The sequence below is a fragment of the Coregonus lavaretus genome (genome assembly GCF_964263955.1).
Source record: "Coregonus lavaretus genome assembly, chromosome: 1".
Taxonomy (NCBI): domain Eukaryota; kingdom Metazoa; phylum Chordata; class Actinopteri; order Salmoniformes; family Salmonidae; genus Coregonus; species Coregonus lavaretus.
This window is the reverse complement of record NC_139988.1, coordinates 19,421,242-19,443,713: the sequence shown is the minus strand read 5'-3', so window position 1 is coordinate 19,443,713 and position 22,472 is coordinate 19,421,242. Positions and strand designations below refer to the sequence as shown.

General features: G+C 44.9%; 1 protein-coding gene across 2 annotated transcripts in view; it reads right to left on the bottom strand.

Moving 5' to 3' along the window:
- Positions 1-9,794: 9,794 nt before the first annotated feature.
- The window catches only part of LOC311107615 (disks large homolog 5-like), a 104,562-nt gene continuing 91,884 nt past the window's right edge, over positions 9,795-22,472 (bottom strand). For both annotated transcript variants that reach the window (XM_084150136.1, XM_084150137.1), the window contains exons 29-37: positions 22,172-22,361; positions 18,108-18,256; positions 15,949-16,119; positions 15,143-15,336; positions 14,666-14,809; positions 14,306-14,433; positions 13,876-13,985; positions 11,791-11,900; positions 9,795-11,503 (exon numbers count right to left, since the gene is read on the bottom strand). In XM_084150136.1, coding sequence (XP_084006262.1) covers positions 11,400-11,503; positions 11,791-11,900; positions 13,876-13,985; positions 14,306-14,433; positions 14,666-14,809; positions 15,143-15,336; positions 15,949-16,119; positions 18,108-18,256; positions 22,172-22,361 — 1,300 coding nt within the window. In that variant the 3' untranslated portion in view covers positions 9,795-11,399. The remainder of the gene's footprint in view (positions 11,504-11,790; positions 11,901-13,875; positions 13,986-14,305; positions 14,434-14,665; positions 14,810-15,142; positions 15,337-15,948; positions 16,120-18,107; positions 18,257-22,171; positions 22,362-22,472) is intronic.

Below are 22,472 nucleotides of genomic sequence, written 5' to 3'. Positions count from 1 at the left end.
GGAAAGTGTGCGCTGAGTCCATAATGGTCAGATCGTACTGTCACGGTTCAGACAGACGACCAGAGGACCACAATTGCGTCACACCAGAAAGTTTATTAAACTTAAGGGAAAAGGGAAGTAGGGAGTGAATGAAGGCTCCAGGGGTAACAGGGGTCCCGTCCAATGTGCTGGGTCTGTGCCCCCCCCAGTGGCAGCGATGCGTCCTATGAAGCCGGTGGTGGGTGGTCCAGAAGTCCTGGGGGGGGGAGACACAGACACAACAGGGCGGAATGAAACAAGGCAGCAGTACAGTTCCAGGGAAATCCAAAATACGTAGTAGCAAGGCAGAAGGCTGGTCAGAGTTACCGGGATCGAAGAGTAGTCAGGAGTCGTAATGGCAGAAAGCAGGTCTGGTTTTCCTGGGGCAGAAGAGTATCCAAGAATCAGGCAGGTCCGGGGTCACAAAACAAGGGTGAGCCAGAAGCGCGAGCAAACAGGTTCCGGGTGTGAGCTTTGCAGACGATCTGACAAAGGAGAGCTGAAAGACAGGACTTTAAATACTGGGAGAGGTTAGTGGGTAATGCAGCGCAGCTGGCAGAGTAATTAGAGCCGAGCAGAGCAGGGACAGGTGGAGCTAGTTAGGCTGAGTAGAGAGAGAGTGGTGAGCAGAGTGGAACCAAATTAAGGTGGTAACCCGGTGGAGTGAGAGGGCTCATGACAGTGGGAAGATTGGTCCTGTGCAAAATGTCCAAATGTCATCAGTTTGACCGATTTTAAGAAAATGAAAAGCTAAGAAAACGACAAAACACGTTTCTGATAAGACTTCAGTTGGTACTTGGGTGCATATTTTATGTGGTTGAAAAACTGTCCGCTTGCATAACAGTGTCAAAGATAATGCATTACACGCACATTTGCATTTTCTCAAGAGATACTGAATTAAATAAATCATATATCTCCACTCCTGTTCCCGAGACAAAATTAACATTTGTTATATAATTTCACTGCAAGAAATGCATAGCCTAATTCTGCAGGAGTTAATATTATATTACACTACATGTGAGAAGTTATAGGCCTACAGTCAGTGTATCACGGCTCAGGAAAAGACCCAGATGCAGAAAGTTCGAATAACGGACGTTTATTATATAAACAGGGGCAAGGGAAAGGACAGGTCAAGGGCAGGCAGTGGTCGCTAGTCCAGGGCAGAGTCCGTAAGGTACAGAGCGGCAGGCAGGCTCAGGGTCGGGGCAGGCAGAGGTCAGTAATCCAGGGCAGTGTCAAAACGGTACAGAATGGCAGGCAGGCTCAGGGTCAGGAGACAAAGGGCTGTGAGACATAGGTTTAATCCTAGACACATGAAAAGTAGGATTTATACGGAGGGTACGGGGCAACAGAAGACGAACAGCAGAAGGGCTAAGAATCTTGGAGATGGGGAAAGGGCCAATAAAACGGAGGGAAAGTTTGCAGGACTCCATCCGCAGGGGCAGATCCCGAGTGGACAGCCATACCCTTGTTGTATTTTTGACTTTATGTTTTGTTTTACCCCATATGTAACTCTGTGTTGTTGTTTTTATCGCACTGCTTTGCTTTATCTTGGCCAGGTCGCAGTTGTAAATGAGAACTTTCTTTGGAAAACTGGTCCACCACTGTAAGGATAACGGTGCTGTCATCAGACGGGGGGAGACCAGTGACGAAGTACAGGGATATATATGACCAGGGACGGTGAGGGACAGGAAGTGGTTGAAGGAGACCAGCCGGAGCTTGCCAATGAGTTTTATTCTGCGCACAGATAGTGCAGGCGTAGACGAACGCGGAGACGTCAGGGACCATGGTGGGCCACCAAAAGCATTGTCACACAAAGGCCAGGGTCCGATGGGAACCCGGGTGGCAGGCAAGCCTGGAGGAGTGAGCCCACTCCAGGACCGAGGAGCGGACAGCGTCAGGAACAAACATCCGGTTATCAGAGACATCATGGACCATGGTGGGCCACCAAAAGCTTTGTCACACAAAGGCCAGGGTCCGACGGGAACCCGGGTGGCAGGCAAGCCTGGAGGAGTGAGTCCACTCCAGGACCGAGGAGCGGACAGCGTCAGGAACAAACATCCGGTTATCTGGCACCCCCCCAGGTTTGGCTGGGAACGCTGCGCCTCACGGACTTGATTCTCTATTCCCCAGACGAGTGCCGCCACCAGACACGAGGTAGGAAGGATGGTCTCAGGTTCTGAGGGTGTAGCCGTGGGGCTATAGCGGCGTGAAAGCGCATCCGGCTTGGCATTCTTGGACGCCGGGCAGAAGAAGAGGGAGAAGTTGAATCGGGTGAAAAGCAGGGCCCACCTAGCTTGCCTGGAATTGAGACGCTTGGCGGTGTGGAGATACTCCAGTTTCTTGTGATCCGTCCACACAATGAATGGATGTTCCGCCCCTTCAACCAGTGCCTCCATTCCTCCAACGCCATCTTCACCGCGAGAAGCTCACAATTCCCCACATCGTAATTCCTCTCCGTGCCGTTAAGACGATGGGAGAAGAAGGCACAGGGATGCAGTTTAAGGTCCAGGGCAGATCGCTGGGACACTCCGACATCCGAAGCGTCGGCCTCCACCACGAACTGACGGGACGGGTCAGGATGAACTAATATGGGAGCTGTGGTGAAGCGGTGCTTGAGGTCCAGGAACGCCCGGTCAACAGCTGGGGTACACGTGAAAGGAACCTTGGGAGAGGTGAGTACAGAAAGGGGGAACCCAGGGTGCTGCAACCCCAGATAAAGCGGTGCTAGAAATGGGCAAATCCCAGGAAGTGTTGCAGCTGCACTCTGGACGTAGGTTGGGGCCAATTCACCACCGCTCTCGCCTTTCCGGGATCCATCTGCACATTACCCGCAGCGATGATGTAATCCAGGAAGGAGATGGTGGAGCGATGGAATTTGCACTTTTCCGCTTTCACACAAAGCTGGTTCTCCAGGAGGCACTGAAGGATTTGTCGGACGTGGAGCACGTGTTCTTGGGCTGAGCGGGAGAAAACAAGGATGTCGTCGAGGTAGACAATGTCGCAGAGAACGTCGTTAACCAGGGCCTGGAACACAGCGTGTTGGTCAGACCAAATGGCATAACCAGATATTCGTAGTGTCCGCTAGCCGTGTTGAAGGCTGTCTTCCATTCATCCCCTTCCCGAATCCACACCAGATGGTAGGTGTTCCGCAGGTCCAACTTGGAGAAAACAGTGGCCCCCTGGAGCAGCTCGAAGGCCTAGGCGATGAGTGGTAGCGGGTAGCGGTTCTTAACCGTGATGTCATTGAGGCCCTGGTAGTCGATGCACGGGCACAGGGTTTTGTCCCTCTTCTCCACAAAGAAGAAACCTGTGCCGGCGGGGGAGGCAGAAGGACGGATACACCCTGCAGCCAGGGAGTCCTCGATGTAGGTCTCCATAGCCTTGGTCTCCGGACCCGACAGAGAATACAGTCGTCCCCGGGGTGGTGTGGTGCCCGGGAGAAGGTCGATCCCGCAGTCATAGGGTCAATGCGGAGGCAGCGATGTGGCCCGGGCCTCACTGAAAACCTCCCGGAGGTCCTGGTACTCCGCGGGAACGGCGGAGAGGTCCAAGGCTACTTCCGAGCTCACAGGAAGACGTCCCGGGGCAGGCTGTGCCGACTTCAGGCAATGGGTGTGGCAGAACAGGCTCCAGCCCATGATGGCACCAGCAGTCCAGTCAATGAGGAGATTGTGTCGCTGGAGCCAAGAGAATCCCAATACCACGGGAACCTGAGGAGACTTAATAAGCATGAACTGGATAGGCTAGCTGTGGTTTCCTGACACTCGCAGGTTGATGGGAGTGGTATTGTGGGTGACCCTGCCTATAGAGCGCCCGTCCAGTGGTCTAATGTCCATGGGAATGGAGAGGGGCTGAGTGGGGATGCCCAGCTCTGATGCCAGGGTAGTGTCCAAGAAACTCTCATCTGCACCAGAGTCGATGAGTACCCAGAGAGATTTCGACTGGTTCCCCCACAGCAGGATGGTATGGAGAGGGGTGCGGAAGGGGAGAAGGAAAGTTCTCCGTATGGCCCACCAGAGTACTCACCCCTACCGGTGAGCCTGGTCTTTTAGTGGACAGGTAGACACGAAATGACCAGTAGTCCCGCAATACAGACAACTCTTCGTGTTAAGCCTGCGTAAACGTAAGGCTGGAGACAACCTAGCTCTGCCCAGTTGCATCGGCTCGGGAAGAGGCAAATCGGCAGACTTCGGAGACTCTCGGGGGAACTCGGGTAGCCTCGGATTCTCTCTGAGACGTAGACGTCGGGGACTTCCGGGATGCCTCGGAGGCGAGATGGAATCCTTGAGTGGGCGCGTGGAACCGGAATTGGACCTCCTCTCCTTCCTACGTTCCCGTAGCCACCCATCGATCCGGATAGTCAAGGTGATGAGCGAGTCGAGATCCATCGGAAATTCCCGGGCTGCGAGCTCGTCCTTAACTTCCTCCGATAATCCGTGCAGGAATGTGTCAAACAGGGACTCCGGGTTCCAGGCACTCTCGACAGCCAACGTGCGGAAATCCACCGCATAGTCTGCCACACTGCAGGAGTCTTGCCGAAGCTGGAGTAAAATCCAGGTAGCCTCTCTTCCGGACAACGGAGAATCAAAAACCTTCTTCACCTCAGCCACAAACTCCTCCAGACTGGAGCACACGGCAGACTGTTGTTCCCACACTGCTGTAGCCCAGGCGAGAACCCTCCCGGCCTTCAGCCTGATGAGGTCTGCTATCTTCGAGCGATCCGAGGGGAAGGAGAAGGGCTGCAGCTCGAAGATGAAGGAACACTGAGAGAGAAACGCCCGACAGGTTCCCGACACTCCAGCGAAGCGTTCCGGGGGAGGTAAGCGGGGTTCTCGGGAAGCCGGGGTGGCCGGGAGAGACGCGCTGCTGACAGCCAGGTTACTGAGGGGCTGGGAGGTTACCGTTGTGGTAGGCTGCCTAACAGACAACCCGCGGAATTGCTCCAGTCATGTATTCAACGCGCGGTCATGGCGTTCTGCCAAGGTCTGGAAACCTTCCATAAGACCACGAAGCAACTCCTCGTACCTTCCAATGGTGGCTCCTTGGGAGGAGACGGCGTTGCGGAGCTGGTCTGAGTCTGCTGGGTCCATCATGGCCAGTTCGTACTATCACAGCTCAGGAAAAGACCCAGATGCAGACAGTTTGAATAATGGACGTTTATTATATAAACAAGGGGCAGGCAAAGGACAGGTCAAGGGCAAGCAGTGGTCGCTAGTCCAGGGCAGAGTCCGTAAGGTACAGAACGGCAGGCAGGTTAAGAGCCAGGGCAGGCAGAAAGATAAAAACCGGGAAAACTAGAAAACAGGGCTCAAGAAAACAGGAGTATGAAAAACACACTGGTAGGCTTGACGAGATGAACTGGCAACAGACAAACAGAGAACATAGGTATAAATGCAAAGGGGATAATGGGGAAGATGGGTGACACCTGGAAGGGGGTGGAGACAAGCACAAAGACAGGTGAAACAGATCAGGGTGTGACTCAGTGTCCATATTCCAGTTACTATTCCATTTAACTCATACTTAAATTAGGCATATTCTGTTTATTCATGGATACAGGTATACTCATGAGCGGGATATCAAAGGTGCATGTATCAGCTTATCCCGAATAAGACCTTAAGCGGGATATGAGCTACTATCCGGAATACTGCCTGATTGGTGGAGTGCTGCAGAGATGGTTGTCCTTCTGGAAGGTTGTCACATCTCCACAGAGGAACTCTGGAGCTCTGTCAGAGTGACCATCGGGTTCTTGGTCACCTCCCTGACCAAGGCCCTTCTCCCCAAATTGCTCAGTTTGGCCGGGCGGCCAGCTCTAGGAAGAGTCTTGGTGATTCCAAACTTCTTCCATTTAAGAATGATAAAGGCCACTGTGTTCTTGGGGACCTTCAATGCTGCAGAAATGTTTTGGTACTCTTCCCCAGATCTGTGCCTCGACACAATCCTGTCTCGGAGCTCTACGGACAATCCCTTCGACCTCAGACATGCACTGTCAACTGGTTTTTGCTCAGACATGCACTAATCAACTGTGGGACCTTATATAGACAGGAATTTACCACAGGTGGACTCCAATCAAGTTGTAGAAACATCTCAAGGATGATCAATGGAAACAGGATGCGCCTGAGCTCAATTTCGAATCTCATAGCAAAGGGTCTGAATACTGTAAATAAGGTATTTCTGTTTTTAATTTTTTATACATTTGCAAAAATGTATAAAAACCAGTTTTCAATTCATCATTATGGGGTATTGTGTGTAGATTGATGAGGGAAAAAAATAATTTAATCAATTTTAGAATAAGGCTGTAACATAACAAAATGTGGAAAAAGTCAAGGGGTCTGAATACTTTCTGAATGCACTGTATCAAGAAGCTGATTAAACAGCATGATCATTACACAGGTGCACCTTGTGCTGGGGACAATAAAAGGCCACTTTAAAATGTGCAGTCTTGTCTCACAACACAATGCCACAGATGTCTCAAGTTTTGAGGGAACGTGCAATTGCCATGCTGACTGCAGGAATGTCCACCAGAGCTGTTGCCAGAGAATTGAATGTTAATTTCTCTATCATAAGCTTCCTCCAACGTCGTTTAGAGAATTTGGCAGAACATCCAACCGGCCTCACTAACGAAGGCCACGTGTTACCACGCCAGCCCAGGACCTACACATCCGGCTTTTTCACCTGTGGGATCGTCTGAGCGGAGGTAGGGGGTGCTGAAGAGTATTTATGTCAGTAATAAAGCCCTTTTTTTGGGAAAAACTAATTCTGATTGGCTGGGCCTGGCTCCCCATTGGATGGGCCTGGCTGCCAAGTGGGTAGGCCTATGCCCTGCAAGGCCACCCATGGCTGCACCCCTGCCCAGTCATGTGAAATCCATAGATTAGGGCCTAATTTATTCATTTAAATTGACTGATTTCCTTATATGAACTGTAACTCAGTAAAATCTTTGAAATAGTTGCATGTTGCGTTTATATTTTTGTTCAGTATAAATGGAAAAACCAAAGCCTATAACAGTGGGCACCTTGCTAACGTTAAACACCACAACATCTCTAGCCAACGAAGGCCTTTGAGAGAGAGAACCAAACCATAAACCATTCCCAGTCCCTGTCCCATGCTCTGGATGGCGTCATACACTCAATATGTAGCCCTAGACTGCATACATGGCCAGGCAGGAAAAGACAGCAGGAGCTTTTACAGTGGAGAACCTCGTTTAAATTCAAGGACCTAAATATACTTGCGTGTAGGTACAGAAAAAGGGAAATTATATCCACAAAAAGGGATTCACGTCCAGGTAGGTGCTTGTAGGTTTTTACTTAAAATCCATTCAATCAAGACCGTGGGACGGCATCCTGAAAAAACTAGCTAACACACACAACATCCTGTTTGACCTACACTTTTCTGATCGGATATCCATTGTCTCTGTTATTGTCACTGGAAAGTTGGTACATCATGGACTGATAATGGAATGGCTATTCAGAGGCTACCTTATCAGGATCAGTATTGAAACAATCAATTAGTAATGACTTTCAACTATGACCAACAGTTGCATTGCATATCTCAAGTGTATTTTTAATGTTTTCAAAAACGATCCATTCATTGATAATCACAGTGCTAATACCCAGCCACTATCACCCAGCCCCAGGCCCACCCAATCAGATTGAGCAACAAAAAAAATACAAATAAAAAATGGAATGCTCTCTACTTGTCAGTGTTCCAAAGGGGACATTATTTGTATTTTTATCTAAACATGCAAACACCATCAGTTGGAATTAATAGCTTGCAGTGCACTGGAATGACATTCAGATTAACTCGGATGACATTCACTCTCATGGGTGGCCAAAAATAACTAACTGAAAGCCACACCCCCAATAAGCCACAAATATGACCGCATTGAGGCATATGTCACTGTGCTTCTATGGATATCACTGCCTACTTTATTTGTTGATTTAGCAAACAAGACAGCACATAATCCATTCCCTTTATCACAGTCAACACACCTATATTTTAGCTTTTAATTATTTATTTTTATCTCAGCCGCATGGCAAAATGTGTAGAATAGCATGATATTACTCCACTGGCTTCCAGTTGAAGCTCGCATCTGCTACAAGACCATGGTGCTTGCCTACGGAGCTGTGAGGGGAACGGCACCTCCTTACCTTCAGGCTCTGATCAGTCCCTACACCCAAACGAGGGCATTGCGTTCTTCCACCTCTGGCCTGCTGGTCCCCCTACCTCTGCAGAAGCACAGTTCCCGCTCAGCCTAGTCAAAACTGTTCGCTGCTCTGGCACCCCAACGGTGGAACACTTGAAACCCTACCTCTTTAAGGAATACCTGGGATAGTACAAAAGTAATCCTTCTACCCCCCCCCCCCAAAAAAAAACAACAACAACAACAAATATATATAAAACAAAATTGGTAAAGTGGTTGTCCCACTGGCTATCATAAGGTGAATGCACCAATTTGTAAGTCGCTTTGGATAAGAGTGTCTGCTAAATGACGTAAATGTAAATATTAGCTTTAAAACTGCACATTTTCCCCTGCCCAATGACAGAATATGTAGAATTGCAGAAAATTTGCTTTAAAACAGCAACATTTTCCCTCAGCCTTATGGCAGAATTTGTAGAATAGCATGAGATTAGCTATAAAACTGCACATTTTTCTCTTTGCCCAATGGCAAAATGTGTAGAATGTCTGCAGGCCCACCCACCAATGAATTTCTGGCTACGCTACTGCTAGATATTCCTGGGACTTTACTCTCTCACCTGGTCTTCAAATTAGGGAACTGCATTTTATACTACCTAGTACCGTGTTTGAGTATAGTATGTCTGTTAGTACAGATAGACTATTCATTTAATCAATCAATCAACCAAATGTACTTTATAAAGCCCTTTTTACATCAGCAGTTGTCACAAAGTGGTTTACAGATACCCAGTCTAAAACCCCAGAGAGCAAACAATACAGAGGCAGAAGCACAGTGTCTAGGAAAAACTCTATAGAACGCAGGAACCTAGGAAGAAACCTAGAGGAACCAGGCTCCGAGGGGTGGCCAGTCCTCTCCTGGCTGTGCCGGTTAGAGAGGAACCAGGCTCCGAGGGGTGGCCAGTCCTCTCCTGGCTGTGCCGGTTAGAGAGGAACCAGGCTCCGAGGGGTGGCCAGTCCTCTCCTGGCTGTGCCGGTTAGAGAGGAACCAGGCTCCGAGGGGTGGCCAGTCCTCTCCTGGCTGTGCCGTGTATAAAAAAAAGTGAAAAATATGAATATAACAGAGACATAACAGTAGACAGATCATGCAGACATGATAATGGGCACAATGGCACACTCATCCTGGAATAATATGGATACATTGGCTCCATCTATAGACCAGTCCAAATACACTAGTACCAAAGGGGACAGATGAGGAGTGGGTTGTCTTGGAAGGTTACTCCTGCAGCCACACCTCCATCAGAGTGCTCATCACTCTTGGTCCTCAGCACACCCCTTAAAGACCATCTTATTAGCACTCCTACACAAATAAAAATCCAGAGGCGAGTGCAAACACAAATAACACCATCCAGAAAAAAACTATACAAATCTTTATCAGTCAATGAAGAATATTGTGATAAAAATATGCATGTCTGTGTACAGTGTATGTCTCCAAATGTGCCAGTTCACATATGCAGGTGCGGAGTTTCAGCGGAGTGCCTCGTTTCAGGAGGTAGTTGGCCTTGTGGTGAACGCTTTTGTTTGTGCGTAATGGTAGAATGTAAATGGCAATTACAATTCAAACAAATCATTTGGACTTGGACAACGTTCCCCACATGTATTTATTTTTCTTAACATTTGATACAAATAATAGAATTTCATTGAGAAGTGAAGTTATATCTATAGGCTACTTTCGTGTTTCAACCAACATGAGAAGATGAAATGTTATATATAAAAAAGGAAAAGGAATTTACCAGTTCATCATAATGCTGAAATAAATGAATTCATCTTCTTTTAGTTTGGCGCATTCAAACCCCTAGAACAGAAATCAAATATCCCTTTTTTTAATTCTAAATTTCGGGTAATAGAAAGATGCCCATTAGGAAATGTATGAAATGTTAGGAACATTGGAACAACTGTACAACACATACATTTTCTCATGGTGAAACTATAGTACCTACGGTTAAGTATTATTGGATTTCTTAGTGTTCACGCATTACAAGGTTGACGGATAAATGGTGCAAAACAAATCTGTTTAGTTTGGCACAACATACAGAAGGAAACCTTGCATTGAGAACAGTAAGTGGGTTGTAAAACAAACGTCTGTGCCTCATTGGTCTCCCGAGTGGCGCAGCGGTCTAAGGCACTGCACCACTAACGCACAATTGGCCCAGCGTCGTCAGGGTTTGGCCGGGGTAGGCCGTCATTGTAAATAAAAATTTGTTCTTAACTGACTTGCCTAGTTAAATAAAGCTTCAATAAAAAATAAAAAAAATCATGAATTACAAAATAAACATTAAGAAAAATGTATTTCATTTACATCAACAAGAGAAAAAAAAAGAATCATGCAAATTTGTCGTACATTTTTGTCTTTAAATATGTAAATGTTATGACAGACAAACAGAGGGAAAAAATACAACATACACAATCATTTCTGTTCACTAACTGCTACATTTGTAGGCTATAAAGGAAGGTTCATAACCAACATTATTTGATTGGGATTAGAGAATTTAAATGACAAAGAAAACATACATAAAGATGAAACACAGTGGTCCATTCTGTTAAGAAAAACTTGCTGCGCCCATGTTGAACCTGTTACCATAACTACAGTTCATCATGGTTATTACATGGTCTTCTAGCCTGATCCCAGATCTGTTTGTGCCGTCATGACAACAACTACAGCACAAACAGGTCTGAGACATGTCTAAAATGTTGTTTCTTTTCTATTCCATGCATCAACTTCTATTCTGACATATGATTCAGAACCATAGGACCAGGAAGAGTCAAGGAGTGCCATAGTGGAGTTAAGGGAAAAACATTCAAGTAAAAAAGCATTACAATATTAAATACTAGTGTAAACGAATCTCTAGGCCTGTCTGAAGTATACAGCATCACTATGATATCACTATTATAGTGGGATTATTACTTCTATTCGTGGGGTGTTAGAAAAATCAGTGCTATATGAATCTTCATCTTTCAGATAAGTGTTATTATGTTGAGAGTGTATCAGAGGTTGTGTCCCTAATGGCACCCTATTCCCTATATATAGTGCACTATTTGGGATGACACCTCACAGTTGATTATTATAATAACGGTGATGTGATATTGTTGACCAGTTTTGAACATTTAGCCGTGGATAAGTGTATCGTACCCACCCTTCCTTGTTAAGGGTTGAAGTGTTACGTAGATAGAAGCACCTAGGATCCTTCTAGAAAGCTCTGTCAGGAATCCACAGGACTTTACTTTGTTCTTGGTCCACTATTGTCATGATCTGAGTGCAAATGTAGGACAGGCTTCCTCCTTGGACGATACCTGCAACACAAAAATACTGTTTTAAAATCTTGGCCGGTACTGTCTCAGAGTAGGAGATCTAGGATCTGGTCTGGTTCCGTCTATGTAACCTTATTCATTATGATCTAACAGGCAAACCTGATCTTAGTTCAGCACTCCTACTCTGAGACTTTATGAATTCGAGGCCTGGAGTCTGACTCCGGACTGTAGGTACATATGACAGGCCTTCTCACATAGCAACAAACTGAAACATGTTATTAGCATGTTATTATATGATATGAACATAACACTTTTTATTTAACACTAACCTGTAAAGACCTTGCTGTACTCCTGTTCAGTTTTCTGTGCCATCTCAAACTGCTCCTTGGAATGTTTCTGAGAGACTTTATCCCACAAGTATCGAGGATCCTTCTGTTCTCTGAATGAAGGAAAGGACACAATTATATTAAATATCAAATATTTCAGTTCATTAAAAAAGAGGTGACATGGTACACAGTTGATATCACACAGAGACTGTGGTGGCATAGCAACAAAATTACTAGAAGTCAATCAACATGACAGCAACAACAAAAAATAAAGACTGTCTCTGCTCTTCACTACAATTTCAGTGTTGATGAGTAATAGTATTGTACCAAATGAACGGTAAGTACAGTCAAAGTTAAAACAGACACACTGGGTGGCAACTGGGCTAATGAGCCTTTCTGGTCTGTCAACTGTCTGCTCCTGACCTAGAAGTGCTGTTTCCTTTCCCTGCCTGGCCTACAGTCTACATATTGACTATATGACGCCATCCAAAGGATAGAAAGTCAGGGAGTGGTTAATGATTTGGTTCTCTCTCTCTCTCTCAAAGGCATCTGCCATAGACATACTATTCACGTGTTTATATGACATCATTGGCCTCTGCTGGTTGCTGGTGGCGTGGAGTGAGTGGAGAGCAGCGAGGGCTTAGCCAAAGAGCTGGGAGCGTACTGTAGGGCCCAACCTCCAGCCTCTCTCACTCTCTCTCAGAGACAGAGAGGACCAGCCCCCAGTACAAAGCTCAGAGCTGGAAGAGACAGCTCCAGCTTCCAACCTCTCTGTCACAGGGACGGCTCAGCTAGACGCCACCGCAGCCCGCCACAGAGCTATAGGGCTCAGCCTCTCCTCCCCTCCCCTCCCCTCCCAGGGACAGCTGGCACTCAGTTGATGACAGAGAAGGCTTAGCTTCAATCAGACCCTCTCCATGTCCACTGCCGCACTGCACTAGTCTCTGTGAATGTGTGTGAGTATGTGTGAGAGAGAGATAGTGTGTGTGTGAGAGGGTCTAAGAGTGAGAGAGAAAGAAAGAGAGAGTGTGTGTGCGTGCAGGGCTCTACAGTGTGACCATTTTATTCGCATTAGCACCTAAATATTTTGCTGTGCGACCTGGAAGTTTACATTAGTAGCACCAGTGCGCCTAAAATAATGAAGGATTCTAGCTTTATTACCCCAAATATTTTTCATTGTGCTGCTAAATGTATTTGTGCGCGCCTACATTTTTCAACTTAGGCACACGTGCTCCTTGTAAAAAAGGTCAGAGTAGAGCGCTGGCGTGTTTGTGTTTGTGTCTGTGTGTGAGAGAGTGTGCATGTCTGTGTGTGTGCACACGCATCCATAGAGGACCTCAGTGCTTGGTTCAGCAGACTTAATCTTCCCTCTGATTACAAATGAAAATACCAACCAGAGATCAAATCAAATCAAATTGTATTTGTCACATGCGCCGAATACAACAGGTGTAGACCTTACAGTGAAACGCTTACTTACAAGCCCTTAACCAACAATGCAGATCTTCTCTAATGAATCACAATTATCCCGAGAGGAGTGTCGGCTAGGGCCGTTTTAGATGAATTACACTTTGATTAATTTGTTTTGGAACGTGTCTGTGATAGGAATGAATCTGAGATAATCAACTTGTGGTTTAATTTCTGTAATGAAAGTGCGCCTAGACAGAAAGACAATTAAACATGTAGCCAAAAATAGACAACTGTAACTGTGAAAACAGCTTGTGGGGAGTGGCAGTAGATGAGGTAATGGTAGGAGTTTTTCCAACCTAGCCAATGTGCTGCTGCTTGCTTGCTGTTTGTGGTGTAGGCAGAGTTACCGTATAAGCACATTGTAACAAGTGCTGATGTAAAAATGGCTTTATAAATACAGTTGATTGATTGATAGCATTGTTATTGGTAAACAGGTGTTTTTAAAGAAGACAGAAGAAGATTCATGAGCTTTCACATTTCAATAGAGGAACTCCATGAGGGAAAGTAGATGTGATAGCTTGGCCAATCAGATGACTCTGATAGCAGTGGTGTTAGGTCATTGTCTCAAAATACAGCAACACAATTTTATTTCTTTATAGTAGAATGGGGGCTAGTACTCACTTTATCTGCTTTGCATTTTTGTAGCGAATGAAAATGACGATTGGGTAGATGTGAACGCTGTGAAGCCGTTCGATGGCATGGGGTGCAATGTCAAGCAAACAGTGACAATCCTTCAAAACAGAAACGACAACAAAATCTAACCAGTTTGGTTTGCATGAGAAATTAATGACAGCACAGCAAAGAATGTTTCCAAAATGACATATCATTAGATCAACTGACAAAACCTAACGGCCATTTTGTTAGGTTCTGTCATACTGTCCATAACATACACACTGTCACAATATGGGATGATAGATGCCATGTATTCATCCAGATATTTACTAGTCCTGTCTATGTACAAAATATACTGAACTGGTTTCTCTACAAAATATGTTTTTATCTCAATAAGACTAAACTGTAAAATGAATAATAATAAATAAACTAAATATACCTTCTCTGTGATTTCCTTGATGGAAGCAACAGTTGTGACATCAAAATGGCCGCTCCTTCGTTTGAAGTCTATGAAGACGCAGTCCTTCACCCCTCGTTCTATCGCCTGCTGAGATGCCTTCATCACCTCTGAATGGACAGACAAAAATTATCACATTTTAGTATTTAATAAGTCTTTATAAAATAACACATGATAATTGACAATCAATTTACTTATTTGAGTGGTTTACAATCCTGTCATAACATGACATAGCATTATCATAACATGACATAGCACTGTTATAGCATGACGTAGCATTATCATAGCATGACATAGGCCTGTTATAACATGACATAGCATTATCATAACATAACAGCCCACCAGGTAGGCACCGACAGAACCTCCCAGGGGCCTCCTTCACCAGCATGTCCTTGTTAGCCTCCACTAGGGGCCCCAGAACCAGCACTGGTCTGGGGCTGGAAAACTCTACCTTCTGGACCCTCTGGTAGGCCAGGCTCACACCATCTGGTAGATAGAAAACACACAGAACCGTCAGCAGAATGATGTAAAACTACAGTGTGTATGTACATGATACCCTAACCCTAACCCCAGAACCAGCACAGATCTGGGACTGGATCACTCTACCTCCTGGACCCTCTGGTAGTTAGCCGTTAAAGCACTATGTCAACACAGAGATCATGAACACTGCAGTGGAAAACTAGCTATGCACCTACATGAATAATAGCATATGACACTTGAGGCACTTTTATCCATGACCATACATGAGATGGATCAAGAATCTTCATGTTCCACGGTTATCATTTACAGTACAGCAAGAAGTGAATGGTCCTTCCTCACCCTCCATGATGGGCAGTGAGTCAGTGCTGATGGCGTCCACTAGGTCCTTCCCGTCTTTAGACCCAGAGCGTTTGTGCTTCTGTTTCCTGCGGAAGAAGGACCTGCGAGCGGCAGCTGAGAGGGTCTTACTGGCAGTACCGCTCTCATCCTTCATATCAGGCATGCTGTGTCTCCTGTATAATTCCTGGTCCATCCTGAGGGGAAAACACAGTACAACGGGTTGGAATGAATCAAGACTGCAACCAATTCAGAAACTACCCAGTTCAATAACATTGTGAAGTTCGGTAACACTTTACTTGCCTGCAGTTAATGGTATATTTAAGCAATAAGGCCTGAGGAAGTGTGGTGTATGGCCAATATACCACGGCTAAGGGCTGTACGACGCAACGCGGCGTGCCTGTACACAGCCTTTAGCTGTGGTATATTGGCAATATGCCACAAACCGCCGAGGTGCCTTATTGCTATTATAAACTGGTTACCAATGTAATTAGAGCAGTAAAAATAAATGGTTTGTCATACCTGTGGTATACGGTCTGATATACCATGTCAGCCAATCAGCATTCAGGGCTTGAACCACCCAGTTTATAATGCTTTTTAAACATATTATTAGCACGCATAAGCCTTAATAAAGTCTTATAATAAGGCTTATCATATGTTTTTTACCTTTATTTTAACAGGGAGTCATATTGACAAATGAGCCCTGCAAAAACACACACATCAAATACCAAATGCAATCAATAAATATCTCTGTGTATCAACATTTCTACAGACACAAGTTTATTTACGGCAGGTACAGTATGACTTACATGTATTTGCTGGGGACCTGCCCTCGTGCCAGCTTGCGTGCGCTCTCATCTAACTTCCACGCCATCCAGAAGCCAAAGTTGCCCTTTGGTAGCGTGTCTTCAATGTAGAGGATGTCATCCTTCTTGAAACTCAGCTCCAGCTCCATCTCTGCTACCCGCTCATAAAGTGCTCTGAAAGGAGAAGGAACACAGATGGGTTAACCTTCATTTAGAAAATGTAAAGATCATTTTCAGGGGGACGCAGTGATATTGTACAGTTAAAGTATATTGACATGTAAAAACCGGGTGCAGTTTATTTGCACCTGATGGATGTTGACTACAGGCCCGATGTGACTCCATAAGTGAAGGAGATTACGGTAGTAGATGTTGACTACAGGCCTGACGTGACTCCATAAGTGAAGGGGATTACGGTAGTAAGATGTTGACTACAGGCCCGACGTGACTCCATAAGTGAAGAGGATTACGGTAGTAAGTAAGTTGACTGATGTTTCAAAAAGTAATACGTGCAACAATCTGATATGAAAACATTTACGAGTGACAACATACAGTGGGGGGAAAAAAGTATTTAGTCAGCCACCAATTGTGCAAGTTCTCCCACTTAAAAAGATGAGAGAGGCCTGTAATTTTCATCATAGGTACACATCAACTATGACAGACAAATTGAGAAAAAAAAATCCAGAAATCACATTGTAGGATTTTTAATGAATTTATTTGCAAATTATGGTGGAAAATAAGTATTTGGTCACCTACAAACAAGCAAGATTTCTGGCTCTCACAGACCTGTAACTTCTTCTTTAAGAGGCTCCTCTGTCCTCCACTCGTTACCTGTATTAATGGCACCTGTTTGAACTTGTTATCAGTATAAAAGACACCTGTCCACAACCTCAAACAGTCACACTCCAAACTCCACTATGGCCAAGACCAAAGAGCTGTCAAAGGACACCAGAAACACAATTGTAGACCTGCACCAGGCTGGGAAGACAATCTGCAATAGGTAAGCAGCTTGGTTTGAAGAAATCAACTGTGGGAGCAATTATTAGGAAATGGTAGACATACAAGACCACTGATAATCTCCCTCAATCTGGGGCTCCACGCAAGATCTCACCCCGTGGGGTCAAAATGATCACAAGAACGGTGAGCAAAAATCCCAGAACCACACGGGGGGACCTAGTGAATGACCTGCAGAGAGCTGTGATCAGAGTAACAAAGCCTACCATCAGTAACACACTACGCCGCCAGGGACTCAAATCCTGCAGTGCCAGACGTGTCCCCCTGCTTAAGCCAGTACATGTCCAGGCCCGTCTGAAGTTTGCTAGAGTGCATTTGGATGATCCAGAATAGGATTGGGAGAATGTCATATGGTCAGATGAAACCAAAATAGAACTTTTTGGTAAAAACGCAACTCGTCGTGTTTGGAGGACAAAGAATGCTGAGTTGCATCCAAAGAACACCATACCTACTATGAATCATGGGGGTGGAAACATCATGCTTTGGGGCTGTTTTTCTGCAAAGGGACCAGGACGACTGATCCGTGTAAAGGAAAGAATGAATGGGGCCATGTATCGTGAGATTTTGAGTGAAAACCTCCTCCCATCAGCAAGGGCATTGAAGATGAAACGTGGCTGGGTCTTTCAGCATGACAATGATCCCAAACACACCGCCCGGGCAACGAAGGAGTGGCTTCGTAAGAAGCATTTCAAGGTCCTGGAGTGGCCTAGCCAGTCTCCAGATCTCAACCCCATAGAAAATCTTTGGAGGGAGTTGAAAGTCCATGTTGCCCAGCGACAGCCCCAAAACATCACTGCTCTAGAGGAGATCTGCATGGAGGAATGGGCCAAAATACCAGCAACAGTGTGTGAAAACCTTGTGAAGACTTACAGAAAACGTTTCACCTGTGTCATTGCCAACAAAGGGTATATAACAAAGTATTGAGAAACTTTTGTTATTGACCAAATACTTATTTTCCACCATAATATGCAAATAAATTCATTAAAAATCCTACAATGTGATTTTCTGGAGAAAAAAAATCTAATTTTGTCTGTCATAGTTGACGTGTACCTATGATGAAAATTACAGGCCTCTCTCATCTTTTTAAGTGGGAGAACTTGCACAATTGGTGGCTAACTAAATACTTTTTTTCCCCACTGTAGTTTCGGTACCTGATATAAAAACCATCTCCTGGTGAGTCTTTGAGCATGGTGAACTCATCCAGACGATGTTGGACTTTAAACGTGACCGTTTCAGCCGGTTTCAACATCTCCAGGTAAGCCTCTTCTGCAGTCTTATTCTTCATGTTGACACCATTGTACTGTTGAAAAACATCAATTCAATATTGAGCAAAATAATAATAGAAATGTTTGTGAATCTCTGAATAGTTTGCTAACATCAAATTAACTGTACATAAAAAAAAATGGAATAGGTAGCTAGCTTGAAAAAAGGTATGTTTGAGTAACTCTGCCTCTACTTCAGAGCTACACACGGCCCAGGGAGTCTGTATGTACAGTTGAAGTCGGAAGTTTACATACACTTAGGTTGGAGTCACTGGAGTCATTAAAACTCAAACTGAAGGTACCACGTTCATCTGTACAAACAATAGTATAAACACCATGGGACCACGCAGCCGTCATACCGCTCAGCAAGGAAGAAGCCACTGCTCCAAAACCGCCATTAAAAAGCCAGACTACGGTTTGCAACTGCACATGGGGACAAAGATCGTAACATTTGACCCAAGTTAAACAATTTAAAGGCAATGCTACCAAATACTAATTGAGTGTATGTAAACATCTGACCCACTGGGAATGTGAAATAAAAGCTGAAATAAATAATTCTCTCTACTATTATTCTGACATTTCACATTCTTAAAATAAAGTGGTGATCCTAACTGACCTAAGACAGGGAATTTTTACTAGGATTACATTTCAGGAATGGTGAAAAACTGAGTTTAAATGTATTTGGCTAAGGTGTATGTAAACTTCCGACTTCAACTGTACAGTCGTGGTCAAAAGTTTTGAGAATGACACAAATTCTAATTTTCACAAAGTCTGCGGCCTCAGTTCTGATAATGGCAATTTGCATATACTCCTGAATGTCATGAAGAGTGATCAGATGAATTGCAAAGTCCCTCTTTGCCATGAAAATGAATTTAATCCCCAAAAAACATTTCCACTGCATTTCAGCCCTGCCACAAAAGGACCAGCTGCCATCATGTCAATGATTCTCTCATTAACACAGGTGAGAGTGTTGATGAGGACAAGGCTGGAGATCACTCTGTCATGCTGATTGAGTTAGAATAACAGACTGGAAGCTTTAAAAGGAGGGTGGTGCTTGAAATCATTGTTCTTCCTCTGTTAACCATGGTTACCTGCAAGGAAACGTGTGCCGTCATCATTGCTTTGCACAAAAAGGGCTTCACAGGCAAGGATATTGCTGCTAGTAAGATTGCACCTAAATCAACCATTTATCGGATCATCAAGAACTTCAAGGAGAGAGGTTGAATTGTTGTGAAGAAGGCGTCAGGGTGCCCAAGAAAGTCCAGCAAGCGCCAGGACCGTCTCCTAAAGTTGATTCAGCTGCGGGATCGGGGAACCATCAGTGCAGAGCTTGCTCAGGAATGGCAGCAGGCAGGTGTGAGTGCATCTGCACGCACAGTGAGGCAAATACTTTTGGAGGATGGCCTGGTGTCAAGAAGGGCAGAAAATAAGCCACTTCTCTCCAGGAAAAACATCAGGGACAGACTGATATTCTGCAAAAGGTACAGGGATTGGACTGCTGAGGACTGGGGTAAAGTCATTTTCTCTGATGAATCCCCTTTCCGATTGTTTGAGGCATCCGGAAAACACCTTGTCCGGAGAAGACAAGGTGAGCGCTACCATCAGTCCTGTGTCATGCCAACAGTAAAGCATCCTGAGACCATTCATGTGTGGGGTTGCTTCTCAGCCAAGGGAGTGGGCTCACACACAATTTTGCCTAAGAACACAGCTATGAATAAAGAATGGTACCAACACATCCTCCGAGAGCAACTTCTCCAACCATCCAAGAACAGTTTGGTGACGACCAATGCCTTTTCCAGCATGATGGAGCACCTTGCCATAAGGCAAAAGTGATAACTAAGTGGCTCAGGGAACAAAACATCGACATTTTGGGTCCATGGCCAGGAAACTCCCCAGACCTTCATCCCATTGAGAACTTGTGGTCGATCCTCAAGAGGTGGGTGGACAAACAAAAACCCACAAATTCTGACAAACTCCAAGCATTGATTATGCAAGAATGGGCTGCCATCAGTCAGGATGTGGCCCAGAAGTTAATTGACAGCATGCCAGGGCGGATTGCAGAGGTCTTGAAAAAGAAGGGTCAACACTGCAAATATTGACTCTTTGCATAAACTTAATGTAATTGTCAATAAAAGCCCTGGACACTTATGGAATGCTTGTAATTATACTTCAGTATACCATAGTAACATCTGACACAAATATCTCATAACACTGAAGCATTGAACTTTGTGAAGACCAATACTTGTGTCATTCTCAAAACTTTTGACCATGACTGTATATAGTGCTGCTTGGAAGTATGTGAACCCTATAGGGCTGGTCATTATTTTGCTATAAAATATTAAAATAAACATCTAAACCCCAATTCGTAATAAAGACATTCCAAGTAAATGACAGAAACCAAAAAATATGATATATTTTCATTGTTTATTTAACAAAAGTGGTTTATTTAACAGAAACTCAAATTTGATGTGTGCAAAAATATGTGAACCCCTTCAGTCAATAGCTTGTGGCACCTCCATTAGCAGCGATAACTTGGACTAAATGTCTCCTATAGCCAGTAACCAGTCTCTGACATCTGTTTTGAGAGATTTTTGCCCACTCCTTACAGAACCAATTGAGTTAGGTTTGAGGGGTGTCTGGCATGAACTGCCCGCTTCAGGTCCTGCCACAGCATTTCGATTGGATTTAGGTCAGGACTTTGACTTGGCCAATCCAAAACACACATTTTCTTTCTCCTGAGCAATTCTTTGGTAGATTTGCTTGAGTGCTTTGCGTCGTTGTCTTGTTGGAAGACCCATTTTCGGCCCAGCTTTAGCTCCTTGACTGATGGCCTGACGTTCTGTTCAAGAATCTCCTGGTATACCTCAGAATTCATGGTTCCCTTAATGACGTGGAGTCGTCCAGGTCCAGAGGAGGAAAAGCAGCCCCAGATCTTGACCTTGCCACCACCATGCTTGACTGTTGGGATAAGGTTATTTTGGTGGTAGACAGTGTTGGGTTTTCGCCAAACATAGCGGTGTTGATTGTGACCAAAATTGTCAATTTTGGACTCATCGGTCCAGAGAATGGACTTGTCCAAGTGGTCTCTGGCAAAGTTAAGATGGGCAGTTTAGTTCTTTTTTGACAGCAGATGCTTCTTCCTAGCAACCCTCCCATGAATGGCATTTTCATTCAGTGTTCTTCTTATTGTTGAAGCATGCACAGTTACCTGAGATGCAACAAGGGAGGTCTGCAAATCTCTAGAGGTTATGTTTGGGTTGGCTTTTACCTGATTTATTATTGTTCTTGTGGCTCTTGGGGATATTTTGGAAGGGCGTCCACTTCTAGACCGAGTTGCTGTCATGTTAAATGCTCTCCATTTGTAAATTATTTGCCTCACAGTGGACTGATGGAGCTCAAATCTTTTTGAGATGATTTTATAGCCTTCCCAAGACTGATGTGCTCTCACTACCCTTGTCCTGATGTCCTCTGAGATCTCCTTTCCTCTCGGCATGGTGTGCTTTGCATTCACCTGGATAGGTAACACCAAACTGACCAGGTTTCTTATTACTATTTATCAGAGTCCCGCCCAAACTCTTTCCTAACGATCTCTCCTTTGATTGGTTCATTTGATAGCTAATTATTTACCCACCTGATTCTACTTACCTACTTGATTTAACCAACGCAACTTGGGGTTAACTTATTTTTGCAACTGCACTAATTCCTTTTTAATTTAGTTTTTCTACTACACACATGATTTCATCGGTAGTGGTAAATATAAACCTGTTATGTCAGATCAAAAAGACTGGTTCTGATTAAATGAAGATTTCATGGTAAAAATCTGTAATTGCACAAGGGGTTCACATACTTTCAAGCAGCACTGTACCCGTCGTCCTCCAGACTCTCTACGTATGTACCATACAGGTTACCTCTATACTGTATACTTCACCATACTATACGGCTGTATACTGTACCTCCAGTATTTGGTCTCCGGGCACCAGTCCGTCGGGACACTTGGCAGGGCTGTCATCCTCCAGACTCTCAACGTATATACCATACAGGTTCCCTCCACAGAGCTGCAACCCCAGCTCTCCCTGGGGCTTCTTCAGCCGCACCAGCCTCACCTCTGGGGCCCTGCGAAAACCTGCACCTGGAGAAGATAGCCTGGACAGAGACGGATATACCTCCCACAGTCAGTCTATGTGGCAACCCAATGACCATCATTTCAATTCGGTCAATTCAGGAAGGTAACTGAAATTCCAACTTCCTGAATTG